Genomic DNA, 14,944 nt, shown 5'->3' on the forward strand with positions numbered 1-14,944 from the left:
ACAGCCAGCGTTCCCATTATGATCTGTGTTTACCATTCTGAACCAGAGCTGAACAGTGTTTGAAAAGCCTCAGCAAAGCTACTTGAATGTTAACAAAATGCTTTGTAAAACCTTTTTGTACACACTTCTTGTACCAACTGAAGCCAGAGTTTACATGATTTAACCACTTCCCCCAAATGGATGTAACCGTGCATCCTTGGGGTTCAGTGGTAATACAGGGATGATGCCTGCACCTACAGGCATCATCCCATTTTCATTTTGTTCAGCCGCTGATTCTTTTATTGGCAGAAGTGATCTGAGTTTCTAATTAGATCATTTCTGTGGGTGGCAGAAGGGGATCCAACCCCTCTCTCGTCGCTGCCTCTCCCTGGCTCTCCGGTCCCATCGCGGAGGCCGGGAGTGATGCGGCAGGCGGCGATGGCTGCCTGGTACAGAAAGAGAGGAACTGATGTTGTTCCCCTCTCTCTGTAACCCTGGAAACCGGGAGCGACGAGTATTCATCACTTCCGGTTCCACCACTTTGTTTAACTGGCCCCCAGCGGCCAGAGAAGCAGCCGATCAGTCTGATCTCAGTCCGATCGGCTGCATGGGGGGGCCAGAGGAGAGATTTGGGGTTTAATAGGCCCCAAAACTCCTCATCAAGAGGACCTGTCACAGCCCATACTGTCACAAGGGATGTTGTTAATTCCTTGTGATAGCATTAAAATTATTCCAAAAAAAGTGTAAAGAAAAAGTTTTTTTTGAATAAAATAAATAATAATAATAAAAAAATTGAAAGTGCCCTGTCCCACTGTGCTTACACGCAAATGCGAACGCATACGTTACTCCTGCATGCATATATAAACGGTGATCACACCACACATGTGAGGTAATGTCATGAATGTCAGAGCGAGAGCAATAATTCTAGCACCTGACCTCCTGTGCAACTTTAACCACTTAAGCCCCGGAAGATTTTACCCCCATTCCGACCAGGGGGTATTTTGCGATTCGGCACTGCGTGAATTTAACGCACAATTGCGCGGTCGTGCGACGCTGTACCTAAACGAATTTGACGTCCTTTTTTTCCCACAAACAGAGCTTTCTTTTGGTGGTATTTGATCACCTGTGCGATTTTTTGATCACGCGCTATAAACAAAAAAAGAGCGTCAATTTTGCAAAAATAGCAATATTTTTCACATTTTTTTATATGAAATTCCCCCAAAAAAAAATGTAAAAATCAAAATTTTTAAAAATTTTCGGCCAATTTATTTTATGCTACCTATGTTTGGTAAAAAAAATCGCAAAAAGCGTATTTTGATTGGTTTGCGCAAAAGTTATCGCGTTTACTAACAAAGGGAAAGATTTTTGTCATTTTTGTTGTTTTTTTTTTTAACGCGTAATGGCGGCGATCTGCGATTTTTTTTGCGGTACTGCGACATTGCGGCGGACAGATCGGACCCTTGACTGACATTTTTGACACTTTTGGGGTTACCAGTGACATTTCTACAGTAATCAGTGCTATACATATGCACTGTTACTGTAAAAATACACTGGTAGTGAAGGGGTTAACTTTATTTGGAAGGGAGGGGCTGTGTGTGTCCCTAGGGGCGTGGTTTCTACTGTGATTGGCTGTGGCTCTAGCTGTAAGGACACTGATCAACGGATCTACATACCAGATCCGTTTTATCAGTGTCTTTGCAGCGAGGAGAATGACAGGCAGTTTGTTTACACAAGCTGCCTGACATTCTCCCTCTCCCCCGCCGATCGCCGAGTGACCGGCGGACATCGGGTCCGCTGGTCACACGCGCGGGGGGGGTCCGTGACCACGCGGGAGCGGGAGCGCGCCCCGGGGGGTGCGCGCTCGCTCCCTAGACCCTCACAAGCAAGCAACGTAGCCCTACGTTAGTTTGCCTGTGAGGGGCTGACCGCCGACGTAGATAGTCGTGCGGCGGTCGGCAAGTGGTTAAACTGATAAAAACTGTAAAAGCATTTAAAGCATCACCTATGGAGAATTTTAAACACGGTAGATTGTCGCCATTCCATGGGCAGATGCAATTTTAAAGCATGACATGTTAGATATCTATTTACTCAGTGTAACATCATCCTTCACATTATACAAAAAAACTGGGCTAAATTTACTCCTTTTTTTTTTCTTTTTAATTCATGAAAGTGTTTTTTTTTTTTTCTAAAAAAATTGCGTTTGAAAAACTACTGCGCAAATACTGTGTGACATAAAAAATTACAACACACACCATTTTTTTCTATAGGATCTCTGCTTAAAAATATGTATATAACGTTTGGTAGTTCTAAGTAATTTTCTAGCAAAAAAAAATAGTTTTTTACTTATAGGAGCGTAGTGTCAGAACAGTCTTGGGAAGGAGGTGGTTAAAGTGTCCCTGTCAGCTTAAAAAACTATCTATACTAACTTTCCCTGCATGAGAACAGGTAGGTTCTTGTTTTAAACTGACGGGGTAACTTCAAAGAACATAAGCCATTGAGTAAACTAAAAAATGATTAAAAGGGACACGACTGCTTTCTTTAGCCTATATACAAACAACTTTTCTGACAGCATGTGGTTGCTGCTAAGATCCCCAGCTGTTCAGGAGCCGCTGTACTAACAATTGTATTCTGACCGGGGGACTGCCCTTCACGCCAAAACACTCATCAGGAGACGGGCAGGAGACCTTTTTTGGTCATGAGCCTTCGACAGAAGCCAGCCAAACATCAGGCTTCTGTCGGACCTTCGGCCATACACATGGGCTGAATGTCAGCCGGTTTCTATTGAATCATGCCAGCCGACATTCGGCCCATGTATACTAGGCTTTAGAGGCCAGAGATAAATTTCTAGATGAATGTAAGACTGGCATGTGCTGAACACTGGTATTCCATTGGCAAAAGGAGGTTGAGCTACCGACCGGGTGCCATCATCCAAATTAACTCACAAGAAAAAAGGAAATGTCAGTTGGTGGACCAACTAGACATAACAAAAAGAACTGGCCTTTCGGAGGCACATCATAAGATGGATACATGCAACTCAGATTCTTAAAAAAGAATACTTTTATTAAACACAATGTTAAAATCAGTAAGAGATAAAAACCTCAACACTAAACAAAATTCAGTACATGGAAAAATAAATAAAAGAAAGGCCACAAGCCATATCAATACACAATTGTACACTCCTATAAATTGGAGAATCTATCTGGTTTCAGGTCAAAGATTTGTACTTGACTTGAAGAGTAATTCTGATTAGAGGTTGACGCGTTTCGCGGTAAGCTTCATCAGGGTCATTATTAATCAGGACAATTCTTCTCTGATATGCGTATGGCAACAAATGGCTTTTGGGTGGACACAGGAGACAGGTAAGAAGTAGGACACCTTAGATGGACATTGTGAGCTCATAGCGTGTAACCCAAGCTTCCTTGCAATGCAGGATCGGGGACAGGAATATTGTATTTCCAGGATTCAGGCGCAATGGCTGGCAATTGGGTAATATTGGTGAATATCAAATTAATTCCCTAACAGTCACTATTTAGGAATATACCCTGGGATATATGGTGTGGTGAATCTGGTAAGATCAAGATGCATTACTTCAGGGTGGGTATACTCAAATAGGTGGGTCCATCATGACCCTGCAGGTCCCCAGACACAAAAGGAGGGAGACACAACACTAATAAACAGCAGTAATGATGTGGTTAAGTGGGGTGGCTGATAGAAGGTGGTCGGTGACATATAGGAGTATTGTCACCTCCTCAAGGGCCCATAGTCTGTCTCCAACCCAGACAAAGGCATCCAAAATCTTCTCCCCAGCTATTTGGTGTACCTGTCCCTGCTTGTGTCGCCAGGGACATGTACACCAAAGCTGGGGAGAAGATTTTGGATGCCTTCGTCCATCTAAGGCGTCCTACTTCTTACCTGTCCCCTGGGTCCGCCCAAAAGCCATTTGTTGCCATACGCATATCAGAGAAGAATTGTCCTCATTAATAATGGTCCTGACGAAGCTTACCGCAAAACGCGTCAACCTCTAATCAGAATTACTCTTCAAGTCAACTACAAATCTTTGACCAGAAACCAAATAAATTCTCCAATTTATACGAGTGTACAATTGTGTATTGATATGGCTTGTGGCCTTTCTTTTATTTATTTTTCCATGTACTGAATTTTGTTTAGTGTTGAGGTTTTTACCTCTTACTGATTTTAACATTGTGTTTAATAAAAGTATTCCTTTTTAATAATCCGAGTTGCATGTATCTATCTTATGATGTGCCTCCGAAAGTCCAGTTCTTTTTGTTATGTCTAGTTGGTCCACCAACTGACATTTCCTTTTTTTCTGGTATTCCATTGATTAATATAATTGATTGATACAATCAGGGCTCATTCATACTATTCCCGTTCTTCTGTGTTGCGTCATTGCACATGTGTTAATGTGCATTGCATTAAGCAGCCTATTTAAATGAATAAGATGCCAACACATTAGAACAGAAAAAAATAGAACAGTTAACATTTTTTTGTAATGCAGGACATGGTAGGGCACTACTGTGCATTTTGATAAAATGTAACAGAGCTGCATTGGCAAAGTAAGTTGGTCTGCCATTAGGAAAGAATTGCACCAAATTTCACCAATACGCAAAATGTACAAAAAAATGATTTACCACATCAAAACAGTGTGATTGGGCCCTAAAATAATACCTGTAAACTTTTTTCAGCATACAATGTAACATTTTTGCTGTACAGCAGACTCCATAAGGTTTCCCCTCCTACCTGAAAGGTTCATCCATCTCTCCATTGTGCTACTGAATCCTGCTGAATATTCTATGCAAATACAGATTTGTTGGTATTTGCATATAGCTATAGACACAAATTCCTGTTTTGGTTTACAGCTACATTATGAAAAGAAGCTTGCATCAGATGGATACTTGTAACGCAGTGCCATTTTAACTGGCTACTTTCTGCTATATTTGTTTTGCATTGAATAGCATTGGATATGTGAATAACCTGTCATATGTGCTTTGTAAACTACTGGAATTTACTACTATGATCTTTTCGGCTGGAGCATGCATTGTGTTCAGGGATACTGTGGCAGGAGATCAACCTAATCTGTAATCTATATTGTCAGATGCACTGTCAAAATTGTCTGACTCTTATCCTTCATTTTACAATGAAGAAATGCATTTAGATAACATACCATGAAAGAAAAATAAACACATTTTAAGTTGGACATAAACAGATTTTTGTCAGTTTTGAAAAAATACAATATTTTCTATTCTTTAAAAATTCCATTCACCAAGGTCTATTGTGATTTTGACCCTATTTTGTCTGTAACCAACTACACTTTTTCCTAATGTCTGAAATTTGAAGCCATACTGGAAAACTGTATGCATCAGATGTTAACCTATACACTGCTTTAAAGTATATCTAAAGCCAAAGCTCTTTTCTTGTTTTGCATAGAATAGGTAAGGATTAAAACAAACCTTTTTTTGTATTCAGTTTCCCATTCGGAAAATTTCCTATCACTTGTTATCCTGGAGACACAACAGGAAGTGAAAGGAAATCTCTCCAACATGGGAGAAACCCTGTCTTAAACAAGTGTCACATGAGTATCTGTCCCCATTAGTCGATCCCCTCCTCTATTCCTTTTCTGGTACCACATCCATATTTTTTGGATTCTGGCAAAGGGCTGGATGTGTTTCCAACTGCAAGATAACAGCTATTAAAATTTATAAGAAGTAATATTGTAGAATGTTGAACCAAGGAGTTATTCAATTGTCACTAAAGGTTAATTAAAGATAATTAAAGACTCTCCCTTGTTTATCAAACTGGGCCTCCTTTTTTTAAGAGGTGTTTGCCTTCTTCCAGCAATCCTGGATGGATAGGTGTCTTTTATCAACCTAATTAACTATGTTATTATTTATGGAGTTATATACTTGATCTTTCTACCTGTTGATAAAATATCAGCCCCACAGGGAGCAAGCAGTTTTAATGAGTCAATGGGCTTAGAGGGGTTGATTTACTAAAGACAAGTAGACCACTCAGTTTGCAAGAGCTTTGTGAATGAGGTCAAGCTTTGCTGACTTCCGTCATACAATTTTTTAAAATTATCCTTGCACATAATTGGGTTATCTTTCCAAAGTTGAATGTTATCTCATTTACTAAGCTCTCGGGCAAATTACTTTGCAAAGTACAACTTCACTTGCAAAGTGAACAGCCTATTTGTCTTTAGTAAATCAACCCTATAGACTTGCATTGTTAAAGTGAGCAGTAAAGCACATTCATTGTGTAGCACTGCAAAACAGGAAACAGAGTCTGTATACTGTATGTAATGAACAAGTTTTGATGCCCCCTTTTATATATACTGTATAACTGCAGACTTTACAGATTTTTAAGACATGAACACTAACACATGAACAAGTTTATTTACATTAAGATTTTATGTGTCTTTAAACGTCAAAAATACTATATTCCATTTAACCACATTCAACTTTTGAAACTGTCACATCACTTTCATAAATTGCATATATTTATTGCCAGCATATGGGCAGCATATGGCTAACATAAGCCACTTATCTTTGGTCTCTTGCATAACAAAATCATGCTGTCCTAATCCACAAGACTTCTTTCACTAGATTGACAATTGACTGAGCCAATGAAATTGCTGGTCAAATGTATATACTAAGCATTCTGATTGGCTGTGATTATATTAAATAACCATAAAGGGATTGAGTTTTAATTTATATCATCCTACAGATTAACCTGCACATTGTCAAGCAATTTCATTTTCCATTTTCATCATTCCTTATTTCACCCACAAAGCAATTTCGGCTATGCTCTTTGAGAGCTCCCATTGAAACTGTGGCGTTCCGCCGAAGTGGCAATTAAACAGTATATAAAAACCTGTAATCATGAAACATCAGGAGCTGACCTGGTTTAAACATGCAGCATCTGGCTCTAGAAAACTAGCCTCGCAGCCATCTCCCGAGGTGCTAACATTGTTTTATGGGCTAATACTTTATTTTAAGTGCCCCATCATTACCAAAGTAATTTTGCATTCATGGCAAGCTCTTCTATTTTAATGAAGTTACTTGGTATGCGCAGTTGTAATGCAGATGCATTTGTACTCTTGATCCTGTCATCTACCATGAGGTAATACAATCCTGAGGTGATCAAATTATTATGGCACCCTTTCATTGCTGAAACACATAATGCCCTGTCTAAGTCCAAGAGGAGAGTGTGGAATCCAACCAGTAAGTAAAAATTGGATGAGATCTTGTTGATGCCAGCTCCAACTTATTTGAAACATACTACTCAGCAACAATGTAGGGATTAGCTTACTATATTTTTAGTTGAACAAATAAATAACTGATATTTATTTAATAAAAGGATGGAGCATGCATGATATTATATAATCATTGTGTATGTGTGTATAACTTTTTCAGAGAACATATCTAGTTTGTTTAAATGAACCTATGACTTCTTGATAGTAGTGGAATTTGCTACCTCTTCTCAGATCACACAAATTCCTATTGACCAATGAGGCAGCCCATGATAATGAAGCTTCAAAGCCTTTTTTTGAGAAATGGCCAGGTTGTTGGTGAAGGTGCTGCCATTTATACTGATAGACCTGGACAGATAATCTGTAGCAATACCTCCCCTAAAAATCAATTCACTTCAGCATGGCAAAGGTCAATGAACTAAGGGATGTAAAATGCATGACTATATGGGAGAAGGTTGACTTTCTACTTGAGAACCTTTTTTGAATTGGATCTGTTTATTTTCATTGTTCTGGACTAAGTTGATCCTTTTATTTACTGCTGATTCTTGAAAGGCATTGAGTTGCCTGACTAAACTGTACTTCTTTTGCTCCTCAGATTGATACGTTGGCTGCTGAGTACCCAGCAATTACAAACTACCTCTACCTCACCTACAATGGACAGGTATTGTTTTGGAATACATTTTGGTGCTATGGTTCTAGTTTTAGGCCAACTGCTTGAAAAATAAAATAATACCTAAAATTATAACTGGAATCTGCAGGGCTTCTCAAGCAATCAGATTTCTCTATATATTTCCTGACTTCGTTGCTGCCTCATTGGGGTTTTTTCTCACCTCTCGTTTTAATATTAAGGAAAGTACAATTTTGACAGGGAGAATGTAACCTTTTTGTAATGACAGTGTCAGTTCAGGAGGGTTGGGGATGGATGAATTAGAGGAGTTTTCTTTAAAGGATATGGGAAAACATTGTAATTTTTAAAGGAGGTATATGGTATAGGTCAGTGATGGCAAACCTTGGCACCCCAGATGTTTTGGAACTGCATTTACCATGATGCTCACCTACACTGCAAAGTAAAGGAGCATCATGGGAAATGTAGTCCTAAAACATCTGGGGTGCCAAGGTTCGCCATCACTGGTATAGGTCATGCTTTAAATCTAATTTTATTCTGATATTTTCACCCCTAAGTTTGAATAGGAAAGGTCATGGTGTGTTCTTTTCTATTTCGGTGGCTCAGTTTTAAAGGCAACTGAAAAGAGGTTCTTTGCTGGCTTTCTTATTCTAGATATTATCCAAAATTTCACAGTCATTGTGCAAATGAGGCAATTTATTACAGCAACATGAATTTGTTGAACATTTGTTCACTGCAATGATCCATTCATGCGCAGGGAAATAAAAACAAATAGGAACAAATCCTGCACATGACTGGAAGTTTAAAGTAAACCCAAGTTCAGGTCACTTCACTTTGATATATCACCCAAAACCTCCCAATCGAATGGGATATATTTGGTAGAATATGCATGGGAAGGTCTGGATGTCTTTCTATTCTAGGAGATTTCCTTTAATCCTCAAAACACTTTCAGTACCTGAAACCATTCCTCATGTTCTGCTCAAGGGAAAATGTCACACTGAAGGGTAACCATTATACTTTTGGGCTGAAGATTTACAAACGTAATGGAATCATAAGTTTTGATGACACTCAGAAATATACTGAGCACCATCCAGTAATGATTTTTATGATCCATTTCTCTTCACAATGGTTAATACATCTTCTCATTTCTCTTCCAGGAGCATGATATAAAGTTTGATGACCACGGAATGATGGTTCTAGGTTGTGGCCCGTATCATATAGGTATTGTCTGAGTCCAGCTATTTTCCGATTTTATATACAACAGAAAAAGTTTATAAAGCTAAACTGCAATAAGAGGTGTTTACTGTAATTCAAAGTTGAAGAGAAGTTTAGGAAAGTATAGAAAAGCTGTATTTAAGTCTCTTTCTTTACCTTTCACTGAAAATCTTCAAACTTATTTTAAAACAGTGTTCCATTTTATTACTTGTAATCCTTGTGTATCCTAATTTCCCCTGGCTTCCAAAAAATTTAGAGAAAAAAGAATTACTACAATTGAAATCCACACTATCTCAGGGTATAATATTCAATGCAGTCTTAATTCTCAGTCACTAGGTAGAATAAAGAATAGCCATCTACTAGTTCTGATAGAGTTTAGGCATGTGTTAGTAGGGAAGGCACAGACTGCACAAAGAAAAAACGGAAGGGTCAAAAATGTGACCTCTTGCCCAAAAGATGTCCCCTGATTATACTAGACCAGACAGAGTATTGATATTATGTGGCTTCCTAATATCTTATACTTTAATACTATCTGTTATTTTCCTGTGCTTCCAATATTTTTCCTGTACTACCAACATATAGGGGTTGATTTACTAAAGGAAAATAAACTGTGCACTTTGCCAAAGCAGTTGCTTCAGAGCATAGTAAATTTGCTGATTTCCATCGTCCAATCATGTGCAAGCAAATATGCTGTTATTTCTATTTTCCTTGCATGTGATTGGGCATTCTTTGCAAAGTAAAGCTTTACCTCATTTACTAAGCTCTAGAGAAACTGTACTTCCAGAGTGCAACTGCACGTTGCAAATTGCACAGTCTATTTGCCTTTACTAAATCAACCCTATAGTGTGTAGTTGATTTTTGACAAGGTAAATTTGGCTATAGAATATTGGATGCCCTGATATCCAGTACCTACACTTTCAAAAGCTCTGTATACCAATAGCGTCACCTGTTTAGAAAGAAGGATCGTAACTTTGTGGCAATAAAATTAGAATGACTCAAAGAGAATGTCTGGTCACTAATACATTGTGTCAGTAACAGGATTGTCCTATTTATTTGCTTGTAATATTTTATTGCACATATTTGTGTTCACAATGCTTGAAGAATAAATGTTTGCTGATCAGGAAGTTAAGTAATATTTTGGTAAGTAGGTCAAGGTTTATGTTTCTTTATCATTAAAAAGATTGTTTGCCCCATGACCAGCAGAAAAAATGGTATACCAACAGAATTAAAAAAGTTGGTGATGGATGTAGTAGTATAGTTCTTATTTAAGACAGGCATCATTGATTCCCCAAGGCAAATGATCCCTTGTTTTAAGCCATAGATAGGCAGATGTCACACTGAAAATAGTGCTTGATAGGGAGTCTACCTATGCAAATTTTCTTGCAGGGTCCAACAGCAGTTTGGCTGATGTGTGTTAGAGCTGCAAATATTTCTCATTTTCTCTATAGATCAGTGCTTGCATATATCGTCTAATAAATAGAATTTGTTTTATGTGAAAAAGAGGTCTTCTAGCACTTAAAAGTTCCCCCCAAGCAAGCCCAGAGCAGCCTGGACCTCAACTGACCCTTTCGACCAGTCCTTGAATCAATCATTTATCCTACAAGGATTAGCTTGTTTATTGACATTCAGCAACAGAGAGTAATAACATTTTAATAGGTTACCAGAAATTTTTAAAGCAAACCTGTTATGATGAAAGAAACACAAAGAATGCCATTGCTCGCCTCTCCTTCTGAAAATGTTAGTTGTCTGTACTCTTTTGCTTCAATCCTTTAAATTAGTGGCTCATAAAAGTATCCAGAAAAGGATTTGTGACTGTTCTTTGACTATACTCATAGGGGTGGATTTACTAAAATTGGAGAATGCGAAATCTGGTGCAGGTCTGCATAGAAACCAATCAGCTTCCAGTTTTTTTTTTCAAAGCTTAATTGAACAAGCTGAAGTTAAAAGCTGATTGGCTAACATGCACAGCTGCACCATATTTTGCACTATCCAGTTTTAGTAAATCAACCCCATAATGCCTACTTGTTCTGGTCAATGACTAGGAAAGTATTGGAAGACAGTGGATCAGAAAGCTGCAAGGCAACTAGTATTTTTAGAATAAAGTCAGTAATGGCAGCTTTCATATTTCTTTTATCAACGTTTTAATTTAAATGATAATAACATTGCCAATAATAATTCATGACATGTGTAGCACCACCCCCGCAGGAGCTGCTGATTATATTATTGGGTCTACACCCTGCCTAACAACCCAATCAAATTGGCTCGATCCCTCCTCAGGCACAACTGACCCAGAATAGGACTGGACTATCAAATAGATACACAGGTTGGAATACAATACTTCACTATGCAACAATACCTTGTTACCTTCTTGAATAGTAGTCCTTCTGGGTGACACAATGGAACAACGCACAAGATTGTAATTAACCAAACTTAGTTTACTATGTATCAAATTGAATAGGGGAGATACAATACAATACAATACAAGTCCATAAAAGGTTATTTAAAACAGCTTTAAAAAGGTAAAAGAATACCCCCACACTCCTCCTGCATTAAGGCTAGACACAGTACCAGGTAGGTGGGCCTATCTGAGTCCCTCCCCCAGAGTTCTCTTCTTTCTTGTTGATCTTCGCTAGCAAGGTTATTGAATAGAGCTCATTTGTAATCCAGATTAGGAATAAAGATCAAGAGAGAAAAAAACAACGAGCTGTTAGTTGTCACCGCAGGGTGTCTGCGTAACTGAGCAATAACTTCTGCGAGAGAGATAAGCCTCTGGCGACTCCTTTACAGACCTTATTGTTTGTCTATGAGTCTCCTGAGAGAGTATGGTGATAAACCCCGGGGTTTTATCACATCCTGCTGCGCTACCGCTATCTGTAGATAAAACTGTCTCTTCAGCAGATAAAGTCAGTTATTGGGCATGTGCCCTCTCACCACCAGAAGTTTCTCCTTCGCGCGCTTCCACTGCGATCTCAGTCCTTTGGCTATATGCCAGCCGCGCGGGGTCCTTCTGGCGGATGACTTCCGGTCTCGGCAAACAGCAGTATGACCTCCAGGAATGTGCCTCGTGCTTGAGATGGGACGGTTCCACGTCGTCCCTCCAGGCTAAAAGGCTCTGGCCCAATATCCAGTGTCAGTCCTTCACTCTCGCTCGCTGGTTCCTCAGAGTCCAGCGCAGAAAGCCCCCCCCCTTCGCGCGCTTCTCTCTTCCTTTAAATAACCTCCCCCATAGTGCCGTGCGGTGCAGCCGTGCACCCTGGATCTTGCAAAGCAGCCTGGGAGATGTAGTTTCTTCATCTTGTGAAAAGGAAGTCACAGCCTGGGAAATTCCATGCAGCTACCACTAGAGGGAGCCTAGTTCCTGGATCTTGCAAAGCAGCCTGGGAGATGTAGTTTCTTCATCTTGTGAAAAGGAAGTCACAGCCCGGGAAATTCCATGCAGCTACCACTAGAGGGAGCCTAGTTCCTTCCCACATATCAAACAGTGTCTTTAGGCATGTTTAACCCCGCTACACACTCCCCCCACTTGAGAAACTTTGGTCCCCAAAGAGGTCAACAGTATGTACCCTAGTGCATAGGTTGGCATTATACAACAAAAACATTAACATTTTGCTGAAATAAGTCAATCTGAATACATCCAATTTTGTATTCTAATAGCAGTGCAACAGTAAAACGATAAAGTGCAATTAATAAGCAAATAAGTGATTTCTACAGTGTTAATATAGTGCTGATTTCTAGTGCTTTTATATAGTGCTCCTTTAAAAAGCACATGTGCCTTTGCAATTTCTTAAACACTTACATCTTAAAGTTTGTGTTGAAAAAAAAAACATCAAAAGGTGAGAAAGGGAAAAAAACATATAGTGAGGTCAGAGCAACAAAATGTGCGCAAACATTAACTCACAAAGTAAACCAAATTGTGAACATCAAAAACTGTGCTTATTATAATGGCCAAACCCAATATCCTTATGTACAAACTTAAATGCAAACGTTTTCTACTTCAATACTTTGTTCTCATGATCTCTCACAGACCCCCCAAAACTTGGGTGGCTTGTACAGTTGTGCCTGGGGGTGAGCTAGGGTTGTCCCCCACCAAATCTACAGTGGAGGAACTAGGCTGGTCAGGAGACCTTTTGGAGATAAAAACAGCTTCTTCCGAACATTCACCCAATTGATCATAGGTCAGTCTCTTAGGTGGGTGAATGACTCTCCTTTCCCTCTGTTCCCGTGGAGGCATGCTCTCAGAGGTACTAGGATCAGGCACTTCTGAGGATTCTTCCATGTCCCCCTCCTCATGTTCCAACACAGAGGCACCTGATGGTTCAAGAGAGGTCAGTTCTTCTTCAGAGAAGGGTGCAACCTCCTCCTCAGGATCTTCATCCTCAGCTGCTTCTTCTGGAAGCATATGAAAGGGTATGAATTCAGGGGCTTCTGCCCGAAGGGCTCCTCTATCAGCCAAGTCAGACGAAGACAGGGAGGCAGGTGTGGGTTCTGGCAACTGAGATGACCACAACCAGTCGGGTACCTCCTCTTCATCTTCCAAATCTTCAGATGGAGAACTTCCCTCTCCCTCATCTGGGAGCATCGTCTGAGATCTGGTAACTGGTCTGGACCGGCGAGAAGTCGAAGGGGCCGCTGACAAGTCTTCCACAGGGGGCATACGAACCGCTTCAGAGAGAGGCAGCAAATGGTTCCGATGCCAAGCCTTCAATGGACCCACACTTCCCTCAGGCCGAATTTGGTACACAGGAAGGTTTGGCAGTTGCTTGCAGATAACATAAGGTTGGGACTTCCAGCGGTCTGCCAACTTGTGTTTTCCCGGGACACCCAAGTTTCTCAACAAAACCCTGTCCCCTGGTTGCAGGTCATGGATCCGAACTTTTAGGTCGAAATTTTTTTTATTCCGCAGTCCACGTTGATCAGATGTGGCCTGAGCCTTGTCATAGGCCGCTTTCAGACTCTTCCGCAGTCGGTCCACATATCCTCTATGCGATGCTGAAGAGGTATGATCAGGCGAAATGCCAAAGGCCAAATCCACTGGCAACCGAGCCTCCCTTCCAAACATCAGCCGATAAGGGGAATATCCAGTAGCATCACTGACAGTGCTGTTGTAGGCATGCACAATGGCAGCTACGTGCTTGCCCCAATGCTGTTTCTTCTCTGAGCTCAAAGTCCCCAACATATCCAAAAGAGTCCTGTTAAATCGTTCAGGCTGGGCATCCCCCTGTGGATGGTAGGGAGTGGTTCTAGTCTTTTGAATGCCTAACATATCTAACAGTCTCTTGATCAGTCTGCTTTCAAAGTCCCTTCCCTGATCAGAATGGAGGCGTTGTGGTAACCCATAATGTACAAAGAACTTCTCTACAAGAACTTTGGCTACCGTTGAGGCCTTCTGATCCCTTGTTGGGAATGCTTGAGCATATCTGGTAAAATGGTCTGTTACCACAAGGACATTCCCCTGGCCACTCAGATCAGGCTCTAAGCAAAGGAAATCAATGCACACCAGCTCCATGGGTCCCTGACTTTGTAGATGGCCCATTGGGGCTGCTTGACGTGGCAGAGTCTTCCTCTGTATACACCGGACACAAGAATGACAGTATCCTTCAACTTCGGCCCTCATACAAGGCCAGTAGAACCTGTCCCTGACAAGCTGAAAGGTTCTTTCGGGCCCCAGATGGCCATGATTATCATGAAGAGCGGCCAGAACTCCCTCTCTGTATTTAGCTGGTAAGAACAGTTGCCACTTCTCCTCCAGATCTTCAGATGGACCTCTCCGGTAGGCCACTCCTTCTCTGATCTGTAACCGGGTCCACTCTCTATGCAACAGACGGGCCCCCTGAGGGGAGTCAGTTAGAAGCAACTCA

General features: G+C 40.6%; 1 protein-coding gene across 1 annotated transcript in view; it reads left to right on the forward strand.

Moving 5' to 3' along the window:
• Positions 1 to 14,944, forward strand: part of CPS1 (carbamoyl-phosphate synthase 1) — a 166,394-nt gene that overhangs the window by 106,916 nt on the left and 44,534 nt on the right. Inside the window, exons 23-24 of the mRNA XM_082261903.1 lie at positions 7,842 to 7,907; positions 9,029 to 9,092. Of these exons, the coding sequence (XP_082118029.1) occupies positions 7,842 to 7,907; positions 9,029 to 9,092 (130 nt within the window). The remainder of the gene's footprint in view (positions 1 to 7,841; positions 7,908 to 9,028; positions 9,093 to 14,944) is intronic.

The sequence above is a fragment of the Pelophylax lessonae genome (genome assembly GCF_965119305.1).
Source record: "Pelophylax lessonae genome assembly, chromosome: 6".
Taxonomy (NCBI): Eukaryota; Metazoa; Chordata; class Amphibia; order Anura; family Ranidae; genus Pelophylax; species Pelophylax lessonae.